We start from the raw sequence: 13378 nt of genomic DNA on the forward strand, positions 1-13378 counted from the left end.
AAAATGACAAGGTTTTTAATGATAAAAATTATTCTCTCCTTGCAGGTTATCTACCAACACTGCTTTGATTCATTCATGGTCGTCTCTTCAGCGAGTGAGAATTGCGGCCTACTTATGGAGGTGCCCACCCTGTTCGAGTATACAACAAGAGATACCTTTTCCCAACATGGATTATAACCAAATCTGTGGTTGGGCATCCACGTTCTTAGGCGTTCATACTGTTTCTATGATCAATTGTTATGCCTTCTGTATCGCGGCTGGGTACATCTTAACTATGTAGAGTCAAGTTGTAATACTTATACCTTTTAAATAATAAAGTATTCTTTATAAAAAAGCGGGTTTTATAAATTGAGTAACAGTAAAACTCAGCTACCTTGAAGCTTGCACATCGATTTCGGTTCTTGCTTAGGTCATCGAATCCCACCAAATGGGCCAGCCAAACGTGACTGTGCTGCTACTCCGCAGTCCTGAACTAGACGATTTGTGGTATATCGGGCCGTAAAAAGCTTAAACGGGCCACAGGCCTTGTTTTGTCGGGCGTTGCGACCGTATCTTGTTCCTTGTCCTTTCTTTCCCCCCTCTCTCATTGTTGCGCCGTCCTGAGCGGTGCCTGAGCTTTTCGCTCCCACGTGGATGCGTTGATCGGCCATCTACCTCCTAGATTCTGCCGTCCATCCAGACTCCTCGGCCACCATCAGCGCCTGCCTCTGCCAAGGCCATGCCTGCGCTAAGAACAGGTGATTCACGAGCTCTGTAAGACTGTAACTCTTGAGTCTTGTTTTTCCACGCCCCAAGTATGATATTGATTGGTTCGCCTTGTTTGTCGGCAGTGCCTTCATGGGAGGCTGCGGTGAATTCTGCTGGTTCCCATTAAGTTGCGGGCACCACTAGGAATCGGATCCCGATTTATATCTTCCCATCGGACTAGCTAGTGTTTAGCCGTAGGATCTGAACCACATTGACCGTTCGATTTTCAAGTAGGCCCGCTGGGCTCTTTCCGTGATTTCGGAACGATTGCATGCTTCATAGAAGGCGAACGCTACGCGTCGGGCGGTGGATATGGGGCCAAAAATCGGTCGTCCTCCGCGTCGTCCGATGGCGATCCGACGGGCAGAATCAGTCTCATTAGGAAGTTTACATTATAGCCCCCAGTTTCTAGAGAATCAACCCGCAGTACTATATTTCTCAGATTATAGTTTAAATGCAGTTTTACATTTGCCACCCTCCTTTTTCTGGAAACCAACCCGCAGTACCTCCTAATGTGAAGAGTATTACAACAAAAATCATCTCTCCGCGTACAAAAAATATATACTATTACAACAAAAAGTCGCAACATTTTTTAAAAGTAATGTCACAATAAAAGTGGTTAAACCAACAAATTGTTTTGTTGGAGATCAATTTACAACAAAAGTAGCCATTATTATTAACAAAAACCGGAGACTATTACAACAAAAATCCATATGTTTGCAACAAAATAGAAGAAACCATTAATTTATTACATATTGAATTACAACAAAAGTCACCAACTTTTTTTACAAAAAGTCACAAACGATTACAATAAAAAATCAATATGTTCGCAAAATGATGCGAAGTGGTCAAGCGACATTTAATTTGCTACAGATTGAATTACAACAATAATCACCTACTATTTATCCGAAGTCACAAATGGTTACAACAAAATAAAAAATCACTTTATTATTAGCATCAACAAAAAAATAAAAAAATGTTGTCTCTTTACAACAACTGTTAACAACAAATCCTACAAAAATTACGGGTTGTTTACAACAAATAGTTCATCATCTCACTCCATGTGTTTTGCAGGAAAACAATTGTTGGGCCGAAAAAAGCAGGCCCATTAAGCGACGCGGGAGCGAGAGGCCGGACGACCGATCCGCGCGACGCAATGGGTCGCCGGATCGCAAGCATTTTCCTTCATAGAAACACATCTCCGCAACTGATCCCGTAATGCAGTGGCGCTAATTTCTCTTTCCTTTATTTTGGGTAACTGATCCCGTGATACACGTCCATGTATAGCGCTAATCTCTCCTGCGGTCCTGCCTTTCTTCTTCATAGGAATTGCTTCTTTTACAGAAGTATCGATGGAGTGTTTATGCTAAATGTAAAGCAAAATTCTTTTATGTAAGAAGCCTGGCATTATCACAGCGGTAGTTTTGTAATTTAGGATGATACACTGATTTATTTTCGGCTTTCAAGAGCAATTAAATTGCTACTAGGAAGCATAGATGTGAGTATGTGACAGTAGTAGAATCCGGGCTTGGCTCCTCTACAGTTACATTATTACTGTACACATGCTGTAGCACCTAAAATCCACCGTCCAATCCAATCATAAGGCTCTCATTCTTCTCCGTTAATTCTGTTACGAATGGGAAGAAACCTCAAGAACACTTAGTCACCGCGATAATGGTCCTCACGCATCAGGCCCCGTGCCGACAAGCAAGGCAACGGCGCAGCCGGAGATCGCGAGCTCGCTCGCCTTGTAGAAGAGTTGCAGAACAAAGAGTTATACGGCTAGTCGGCTACTGAGCAAAGCTTCGCCGCACCTGCAGGCTGCAAAAGTTAAGCAGCAAGTTTGCTCCTGCAAACTACATGATCTAGCTAACAATACCAGGGGGCTCGGTTTTTGGAAACTTCACGTACATACCAATCTGAGGTTAGAACATATAACATGTACTGAATTAAAACTGGAGATGGATGCCAAATAAGAGATGATCTGCAACATCTACGACTTGGTGTATACCTTGGACTATCTTCGCGAAGGACGAGCGGAAGTAAGAAGGAAATCGGGCAGGGGAGAGCCGAACGAACAGGTCGTTGTTTGGCGCACAAGCGCGCAAGCGTCGAATCTGTGCGTGCATTTTGACACCAAGTTTGCAGCGGATCTTTCCTGCATTATTCTAAGAGGTTATTTCCAATTACTAGCAGAATATAAGGGGAGAAAAGAGAGCCATCGGATTGGAATGGAGGGCGGATTTAAAGCGCTACAGCACACGTACAGTATGAACAGAACTGCAGAGGAGCCAAGCCCGTAGAATCCATGGTCTGGGAGGTGAAGCAACATATGATTTTTCAAAGCGCAAAGCAATCTCTTGATTGCAAGAAGCATACACATGATCCATCGGAAGCACAATAATTTTTATGTTGGAACGTTCCTGGAAGAATGCAGAAAAAGAGATTCGGGGGAAGAAGCATGAGGCCAGAGGTAGAAGCATGCGGCCAGGTATAGAAGCAGCGGCGTCCAGCATCACATGAAGGGACAATTTCGGTGGAGAAGGAAGAGCCTCTACGCTCGATGCGTTGGTCGAGGTCGAGAGCCCCGAGCTCGCAGACGAGAACCATGAAACGCACCGACCGCACGCGTTGATGCCATACGCGCCGTGTTTTCCTCGCGCTAATGCCATACGCGCCGGGCTTCAATGAACGCCCAGGAAGAAGCTCGAGCAGCGTCAGGAGGGCTGGATACAGCGGCAAAGGCGAGCGTAGACCGGGCAGGGTTGACAGTAACCGGCGACATTAGCGCTCTAGCTCTAGGATAGCCTAGCTACGAGACGTTCGATGCTTCGCCACCAACGAACGGCCATATGCTAGTCGGTTGTTTCTTTTCATATCGGAGCACGATATAGTATTTGCTGTCTAGTGCTACATTTAACGGAGGAATTCACTTCCTAGATTGAGCTTACCACACTTCATTTCAGATTATGCAGTTGAGGAAGGTAAGACCACATTGTAGCTACAACACATTGTGCTATATATTATTGTCGTGAAGATACCAATTATAGCTACTGTTTGCAAAAAAAGAAATGTTATGCCTACAGCTTTACAATATAAAAGTCTCTCTACGGTGATCAAAACATTGTAGCTACAACACAACCTACGGGCAAGACAACATCTGGAGTTCGTGCTCTCAACACAAAAATGTTGACATAAAAAACCACTTACCCCAACGAATTGGCAAATAAGACCACATGTGAATGGAATTGCTAGAAAAGACCACCTCATAGTGGTAGCAGGACTTGCCAGGAGACATGTGGCACCTGCGGCCGCTTATGGCGGCAGGCACTGCCGCCATTAGGCGTGGCGGCACATTAGGCATGGCGTAGGAGCAACACTGTGGTGCGGGCACTATCATTCATGCAGGGGTGCCGCCAGGAGCTGTGGTGGCAGGGCCCACCACCATACTCCTTCTGTCATGTGTAATGGCTATGCTGCCGCCTGCTTGGCCTAACGTGCCGCCACACCTAACGTGGCAGGGTCCTGCCGCCACGAGCTGCGGCGGCAGGTGCCACATGTTGCCTGGCGAGTCCTGCCGCCGCTGTGAGGTGGCCTTTTTTGGCAATTTTATTCACAATTGGTATTTTTTGCCAATTCGTTGGGGAAGGTGATACTTTGTGCTAAAATTTTCTCAGTGCCTTCAACAAGGTTATTGCTAGACACAACGAATTGAGGCAGACCTTGGATTTTCACCCTGAAGCAAGTCCACCCTCTCGAAACAATACCTTCAACAAGGTCATTGCCAGGCACAACCAATTAAGCCTAGACCTTATATTTTCACCCTGAAATATAAGACTCCATACTCCTCTCGTGCTGCCGGCCCCAGTCGCCGATGTCGTTGATGCAAGTTAAGAAATACCAAGCAAAGTCCTTTTCCACACGAATACCCAGTCCGCCATTACTAGACCTTAGACCTCAGCCACCATAACATTCTCCGCCACTATCATTTCCACGAAAATAAAAAATCAAAATGTCCATGATGGTATCAAATATTGAAGTTTAGCGTCACTCCTTCCTAAAGCCACATGGCTAGAAATATGGGTGCACACGACTGAATCCCATCCGATCCAGCAATCTACAGGAAGCCAATGGAGATTGTCAGCGGAGCCTTCAGAAACTCATCACCGGCCAGATCAATGAGGGCCGACATCAAGCAGAACACCGTCTTTGTGTGAGAAGAACCCAAGGACCGCCTCCTTTATCAGGAAGATAGGCAGGCCCCCACGCTGAAGCCCACCCGCTCCCAATAAGAGACCGGAGATCTCAGGGGGCACCACCACCACCCGCACCACGTGAAGATAAGGCGCTGAGACGTACCGAGTCCCACGAACCAGGCGATGTGCCGCCCTTGTGGCCACAGTGATCACCAAGGTCGCCGAAGAGGTCTAGCGCCGCCTCCCAACGTCCATCTTCGCTGGATGAGCCGCGTCGTCCATGGCCACCCGAAGCTCCTGCCGGAGATGCCACCACACGAGGAGGAGGAGGCCCATGCCTCCACGTACTAGTCGCGCTCGGAGATGAGAGCCCGCCATCACCATCTACAGGGAGGGGCTTTGCCCATCGGCTTCCTCTGGCGATGACGGGAGATGCGGGGGAGGAGGTTTGGGGGCAGCGGCTAGGGTTTTGCCCGAGCCGCCCCGCCACCTCCTGGGAGCGAAACAGACGTGCATCAAGAGACCGTTAGTTTTTTGTAGGCAGTTGGGCAAAGAAATTGGATGCTACCAATTGATCTCACATCTATCTCGGTGTTCTATGTTCACTTGTATAAGTTTGTGGAAAAAAAGATATTTTATGTTGTCTACGTAAATAAGATAAGAACATGTATCGTGGAAAACTATTTTAGATCGCCAAAAAATATCTTTTTCACACTATCCATAAACTTCTTTTTTTTGCGAAACTTAGTGTGTAACATAGAATGTCTAGATTTACAGCCAGATATTATTCAAAATTTATAAGCATTTTAAAACATACCTTTTAGACAAGGGGTGCATCTACACATATAAACCAATGTGAATTTCCCCAAGAAACCAACCTATCAAAGTATTGGTATTTTTCTTTCGAGCAATCCAGCAGGGGCTGGTAATATTGAGCTAGCTTTGTGAATGCTCTTCCAGCAACCTTTTTCGGTATGGGGTCGTGGAATTGCTTGATGTGAAAGTGACGGTGTCGTGCTGTTTGTGCCCCGCACATTTAAAAGTGTGAGAAGAAAAGCTGATTTACGTTCTGCTCCATTGCCTTAGCAGGTCCCTACCCCCAAGGACGTGCTTTTTCGCCACAAAGCATGGCACCCTCGGTCCACTTGCTGTAATTCTTTTGTCCTATACTCACATATGCATATATTCTTCGTGCTTACCGTTAAGTGGATTTTGAAAGAAAAGAATGCTGCAGGAAGGGCCTCCATTTCCCGGAAAGTGCTAGTGAACCTAGATCTAGGCGCACTCGGGTTTTAACAAATTGAAATAAATACAAAAGTTTTGAATAAAATGAAATAAAATTTTGCACACACATATTATCTTAATACTCACTTGCTTATATTTCAAGAAAACATACAAATATATGTAGCCTACATGAAAGTGACAAAATATCCAAAAAAAACATTATAATGATAGATTTCTACTGTTTAATGAAATAAAAATTCCCATTTTTCTTTTCTAGCGTAGGCTGCATATGGTTGTATTATGCCTTGAAAGTTTGCACGGGTAAGTATCAAAGTAATGTATGGATGCATGAACTATTTCAATTTTTCTGAAATTTAAAATACGGAGTAGCATTTTTTATTTTCTTTTAAAAACGGGTGCGCCTACACCCATGTCCACCAAATCTAGGTCGCTCCAATTTCTCTTTCCTCTTGTCTCTCCTTCCATCCTGTTGAAAGTCGCTAGTCCACCTACGGCTCCTATCCCCTCCCTCTCTAGTGGCTATGTCGTCCGGTTACTTGAGGTGAGGTGTACTCTGGCTCCTCCGTATATACTAGTAGTAGGTTTATGTCATGGGCTTGGTACCTTCTTGTGTTTATCGTGCTTGGCGTTATGCCTTGGGGATTTAACATATTATTGCAGAGCTCCGTGGTGGGAACGAGCTGAAGGGTTGATACTGTGAGATCCTCTTTAATAAGTGTGTTCACTTCTCAAATTCGGTCAATGACATTGTGACTCATCTTCATTCAAGCCATCGAAGTGATGGAAAAGAAGGGGGCCTCAATTTGCATGTGGCTTGTGCAGATCTGGCGAGCGAAGGAATATGGAGTTTGTTTCTTTCTTCGGAGGAGCATCGTGTGTGCAGCCTTTCGCTGGCCTTAGTCTGGCCCGCCGCTGACCTTGATGGGGCCATTTCTAAGGCCTTCGTCAGCTTCAACGCGACAACCATGCTCGGGAGCTCCAGATCAACTCCAATGGAGAAGGACCTAATGGTGAACTTCTACTCTATTTTTAGGTCCAATGTGTGAAATCAGAGGACTGGAATGTCAGTTATGTTCTCTTTGAGGTCCGCTTTATAACTTGTAATCCTATCAAGATAATAAATGCAATTTCTATATCCTTGTGTGTGTGTGGGTGGGGTGGGGTGGGGTGGGGGGGGCTCCCCGCTGCTAAAAAGAGGAAAGCTAATCAACTACTTCCTCCGTCTCAGTTTAACAGGCGTGTACGTAGTTTAAGAAATTACTTTAAGCATTATTTTGGTCAATAAAATATGAAATACATATCGCAAAAATTATATCATTGAAAAGCTTTTTTGTATACGAATCTAATGATATAGATTTCATAGGTATAAAATTTATATTTTATTGACCAAATCAATGGTTAAAATTTGTCTTAAACTGCGTGCATGCCTGTTAAACCGAGACAGAGGAAGTACTTTACATGGAACAATCATGTACATTCTTTTTTTTTTGCGAATCGAACAATTGTACATTCTGGTAATGCGGCATTAATATTTCTTTAAGTTTGTCAGATTACTCATTCACTTTGTTTTCTGGACGGAAATCGGCATCAAGCGTCTGGTCGAGGTCCGGCATCAAGCGTGGAACACACACAAGAAGGGCAGATCGATGAGAAAAATGGAAGTTGCTAGCCACCACACACGGTAAAGTCTGTCGGTTCGGTATATGTTTGCTCCTAAAAAAAGACTAAAGTTCTAACGTTCGCTCATTAGTATTTCCTTGTTTTTTTTTTTTTTTTTTTTTGCTACTTTGGATGTTTGCATGGATATAAAGGGAAATGCCTTTTTCTGTTCTGGGAGCTATCATATCCAAATTAAGGAGAAACAAAGAAAGGAGTCGATAAAAACAAAAGGTAGGAGGAGACGGTTCGTGAGTGGTGAAACTGTCGCTATAACGGTGAAATGATTGAATTTGGAATGAACAAAGCAGTTGTCTTATTACAACAAACCCCTAGTAGCTTTTGTACTTGCTGCGGGTCGGGCAGCATTACACAATGAGGATTGATCAAATTATCAAGACAGAAAGAAGAACAGAGGTGCAGTGGTAAAATTAAAGTGGAGCACAGACACAACTCATCAGGGATTCATGCATGTCAGTTGAAAGAAACACCACATAGGAGTACTTAGAGCATTGTTTGGTCAGGTCTTTTTTGGGGCAAGCCTGGATTTGATCTTCTCCACTTCCTTGGTGCCGACCTGGAAGGCCTTGGTGAGCACATTGTTGGGCACGGACGGCGTGGCCCCGAAGAGCGTCATGGCGAGGGACTGGGTGCCGGGGAACTGGCTGTTGAATGCCGAGATGACGGAGGCGGGGCCGTCGCCGTTGTTCTTCTGGAAGTGGACGAGGCCGCGAGGGAAGACGAAGACGTCGCCGGCGGCGATGGTCTTGGAGATGAGCTTGTTCCCGGTGGTTATGAAGCCGACGTCGAGGGCGCCCTGGAGGACGAAGACCATCTCGGTGGCGCGCGGGTGGGTGTGCGGCGCGTTGAGGCCGCCGGGCGCGTAGTCGATGCGCGACATGGAGACGCCGAGGGTGTTGAGCCCGGGCACCTTCTCCACGTTGGCTCCGGTGACCACGGAGCCGTAGGTGTTGTTGGTGTTGCCCGCGGCGCCCAGCCCTTTGAAGTAGAAGTCGTCCTCGGTTACCGTCGCCTTGCAGGCGAACCCGTTCACCTTCACACCTGCACACACACATTTCCAAGGGAGCAAGAATGGTAGATGAGCACTGTACTTGCTTTATTTCTTGTATGTTCTAAATTCAAGTCGGGGCAACTCACCTGAAGCGAGGTCGGCGACGCAGATGTCCTGCAGCAAGTCAGGGTCGCCGGCGATGGATAGGAAGGGGAGAACAGAGAATAGGAGTGCCATGATGGTACATGGAAGCAGGGGTGAAACCATGGCCATTGCAGGCTTGCTCTGGTGCTTGCGCTGGTCCTTGATTTGGATGAGAGTATTATGACCTGGGGCCTGCCTCACTTTACTCCTTTCTGTGTGCACGCTCCTTTACTCTCCCTGCTCGAGGTGAATGACCTTGTTGGATGCTGAAGTAGACAAAAGATGTGGATGGAATTTATAACAGGTGGGGACTCGAGAGAGAGAGACTGGAGCAGGAGTGAGTGATGTGAGCGCCAAGGTATGAGAAGAAGATTGTCCGTTCACCCCAAGAAATGTGCTGGCCGTGTGAGGTAGGAAGTAGGAGAAGATTGCTGTAGGAGTACACAAGGAACAATGTGATAGGTTGTTATTTTATACCCATCTCTTGATTTTGATCTCGTACCAGAATATTTTAGGTTCTGAACCACAAGCACCGCAAAGTATAGGATGAAGGCACGGCACCTGAGGAAAATGAAATATCCACTCTAGTGGGAAGGGGGTACATGTGCATGTGCATGTGCATAGAGTTCTCTCCGAAAATATATCGTGTAGAGCTCCCAGCTTTAAATTTGATAAATTTTGAAGATATGAAAATATACATACTTAGATCCATGCGTTTTTCTTTTTTGTGTAGCTAAGAATACAAAATGTTTAAAATTGACATTTTGCAGGATTGTGGGATAAAGCTGTTGAATGTACATGGGCTGCAGCCCAGTAAGGCAGCCCATGTAGTTTACAATTCCTGAAATTTCAAGGCCCATTACGTTGGCAGCTTGGGACAGCCTTGGGGGACAAAGTTTAGTCCCACATTGCTAGTTGGGAGAGAGTTGGAGTGGTATATAAGGGCTGTTGTTATACTCCTTCCAAGTGAGTGAGAATAGAAGGAGCCCTCGCGCACTCCTCCTCCTCCGCCCGCCCGCCCTGCCTCGTCGCGTCGCGTGACTCGAGTTCGAGACACACTCAAGGAAGCCTAAATTTTTTGCTTGGTGCACCAACTGAGTTGGGTACGTGTGGACCTGCATGTGCATGCTCGCCGCGTGTCCCTGGCTTCCTACGCGTGGCAACGCGGTCAGGGCGGCTCTCCTCCCAGGCTATACAAGGAGACCGATCAGATCTGGAGAACAGTGCTCTTAGATCTCTCTCGCGAAGTTCCTTTTGCTGCGCTACTCTCTAGTCTTCCCCATCCCGGCGACTGCGTGCACAGTCGTCCGGGAGAGCAAGCCTCCGCAACCCCGTTCGTTGAGATCCTGCACCGGGAGACGGGCGATAAGGTTTTTGGGGAGCGTCTCGGCGCGACTGCTCGCTGCTGTTCGACTGCTTCATCGACGACTCCAACTGCACCATGGGCGACATCAACAACTCCCATGGTGGTGTTGCTGCTGGTGCGATCTTCCCGGTCGCGATGTACGTGCTTTTCCTCTCCTACCTTGCACTGCTACTTGTTCCATGTTCAGATCTGATGCATGTGCTTAGTCTGATGTGTGTGGTTAAGTATGCTTGTGCATCTGTAATGTTGTTTTCGGTAATTAAACTCACACGGAAATTGCCTAATAATCTAACAATCCAAAAACCTTATTTGCTTAGGCAATTTTCACCATCTGGTTTCTGTCTTCGCGCTAAAACCGAGCCCGTTTACGGGTTCTCATTTCAAGAGATGGCAGAATAAGACCCTCTTGTGGCTCACTTCTATGGGAGTGCACCGAGTTACGGAAGGTACTCCCAGAGGTCCGCTTACTCCTGAAGAGGATAAAGCGTTCGGGGATGCCACCGTAATCTTTGTGGGTCCCGTCCTAAGTGTGCTTGGAGACAAGTTGGTTGATGCTTATCTGCACATCCGAAATGGAAAGGAAGCTCGTGGGATGCACTCGGATGCTAAGTTTGGTGTCTGCCGATGCCGGAGGTGAACCGTATGCTATGGAGCGAGTTTAATGACTACGGAATGGTTGAGAACCGATCTGTAGTAGAACGAGCTCATGAGATACGGATCATGGCAAAGGAACTTGAGCTCCTCAAGTGTGTGCTACCGGACAAGTTTGTCGCGGGATGCATTGTCGCTAAGCTTCCCCTTCATGGAGGAACTTTGCCACTTCTCCGAAACATCGGAGGCATGTGTTCTCTCGTTGAGAATATCATGGGCTCTCTGGATGTTGAGGAGAAGGCGAGGGCAAAAGACAAACACACTGGAGGAACCGAGGGACGTTCTGCTGCCAATATGGTGCAGAAAAATGCCCACGAGTCCAAGGGAAAGAATAAGGGAGTCTCCCAGACTAGCAACTTCAATAAGAAGGGGAAAACGGAGAAGAAAGATCCTTGTTGGGTGTGTGGCGAGATAGGCCATTGGGCTAATCGCTGTCCACAACGCAAAGGAAAGAAATGTCAGGCTGGACAGAACTCAAATTCTGTCAGCATGGTCATTGGCAACACAGAGGAAGGAACTACATGGTATGGTAATATATTACCTACTGTTCTTTCGGTGTTTCAGCCCACAGAGTGGTGAGTTGATACATGTGCCAATGTTCATGTGTGTGCTGACATCTCCATGTTTACCTCTTATCAGGCCCGAGGTTCCTCAATAATGATGGGGAATGGGTTACATGATACTGTTCGTGGTGTTGGCACGGTAGATTTGAAGTTTACTTCGGGAATGATCGTGCAACTGAAGAACGTGCTGCATGTCCCTTCTATCAAGAAGAATCTCGTTAGTGGCTCCCGTCTTATGAAAGATGGGTTTAAGTTGGTGTTTGAGTCCAATAAAGTTGTACTATCTAAGTATGGAACTTTTGTTGGAAAGGGCTATGAATGTGAGGGAATGTTTCGCTTCTCTCTAGAAGACTTCTGTGATAATGTTGTGAACCATGTAAACACTAGTGTTAATGAAACTAATGTTTGGCACTCACGACTTTGTCATGTTACTTTCGGTTGTATGACGCGGCTTGCTGATATGAGTTTAATTCCGAAATTCACCTTTGTCAAAGGCTCTAAGTGCCATGCTTGTGTGCAAGCAAAGCAGCCTCGCAAGCCTCACAAGCCCGTGAAGGAAAGAAACTTGGCACCACTAGATCTCATACATTCAGATCTATGTGAGATTAATGGTGAGTTGACAAGAGGTGGAAAGAAATATTTCATGACTTTGATTGATGATTCCACTAGGTACTGTTATGTGTATCTCCCGAAAACTAAATATGAGGCTCTTGATTTCTTTAAAATCTATAAGGCTGAAGTTGAGAATCAACTTGAAAGAAAGATAAAAAGGGTTCGGTCCGATCGTGGTGGAGAGTACTTTTCTAATGAGTTCAATTTATTCCGTGTGAAACATGGTATAATCCATGAGAGGACGCCTCCCAATTCCCCACAATCCAATGGGATTGCGGAAAGGAAAAAACCGTACTCTAACAGATTTGGTTAACGCCATGTTAGATGTTTCGGGTTTATCCAAGGAATGGTGGGGGGAGGCTATATTGACTTCGTGTCATGTCTTAAACCGTGTTCCAACCAAGAATAAAGAGATTACCCCTTATGAGGAATGGGAAAAGAAAAGACCAACACTCTCCTACCTACGAACTTGGGGCTGTTTGGCTAAAGTGAATTTGCCAATCACCAAGAAGCGAAAGCTTGGACCAAAAACCGTGGACTATGTCTTTCTTGGCTATGCTGCCCATAGCATTGCTTGTAGATTTCTTGTGGTGAAATCTGGAGTGGACGACATGAATGCTGGCACCATCTTTGAATCAAGAGATGCTACATTCTTTGAGGTCATATTTCCTATGAGAGATATGCATGGCATGTCTAGTTGGGAATCTGATCCAATAAATGAAACTCCTATGGAGTCTGATGAGGAATCTGATGATGAGAGTTCAGATTCTGATGAAGATGACAATGAAGCTCCCACAAGGAGTAAGAGACAAAGGAATGCAAAGTCTTTTGGTAATGATTTCATTGTGTATCTTGTGGATGATACTACCACTACCATTTCAGAAGCTCTCGCATCTCCTGATGCAGACTACTGGAAGGAAGCGGCTCAAAGCGAGATGGATTCCATCTTGGCTAATGGAACGTGGGAGTTAACTGAGCGTCCTTATGGATGCAAACCTGTAGGATGTAAATGGGTATTTAAGAAGAAGCTTCGAGCTGATGGTACTATTGAGAAGTACAAAGCTCGGCTTGTAGCCAAAGGCTATACCCAAAAGGAAGGCGAATATTTCTTCGATACATACTCACCTGTGGCGAGATTGACCACAATTCGAGTACTACTGTCATTGGCTGTCTCACACGGTCTTCT

General features: G+C 45.9%; 1 protein-coding gene across 1 annotated transcript; it reads right to left on the reverse strand.

Moving 5' to 3' along the window:
- Window positions 1–8146: 8146 nt before the first annotated feature.
- LOC124649258 (germin-like protein 5-1) lies at window positions 8147–9241 on the reverse strand. The gene is made up of 2 exons (XM_047188910.1): window positions 9003–9241; window positions 8147–8906 (listed from the first exon to the last, which is right to left on the reverse strand). Exons 1-2 carry the CDS (start codon window positions 9127–9129, stop codon window positions 8365–8367), a joined length of 669 nt encoding a protein of 222 aa, XP_047044866.1. The 5' UTR covers window positions 9130–9241; the 3' UTR covers window positions 8147–8364.
- Between the last annotated feature and the right edge of the window lie 4137 nt (window positions 9242–13378).

Source organism: Lolium rigidum, chromosome 4 (genome assembly GCF_022539505.1).
Source record: "Lolium rigidum isolate FL_2022 chromosome 4, APGP_CSIRO_Lrig_0.1, whole genome shotgun sequence".
In the NCBI taxonomy this organism is placed as follows: Eukaryota; Viridiplantae; Streptophyta; class Magnoliopsida; order Poales; family Poaceae; genus Lolium; species Lolium rigidum.

Excerpts from the sequence above, each read along its gene's own strand:
- LOC124649258 (XM_047188910.1), bottom strand. The coding sequence starts at position 9,129 with ATGGCCATGGTTTCACCCCTGCTTCCATGTACCATCATGGCACTCCTA. Across the intron at positions 8,907-9,002 it reads CGTCGCCGACCTCGCTTCAG|GTGTGAAGGTGAACGGGTTC; the intron begins GTGAGTTGCCCC and ends GTGTGTGTGCAG.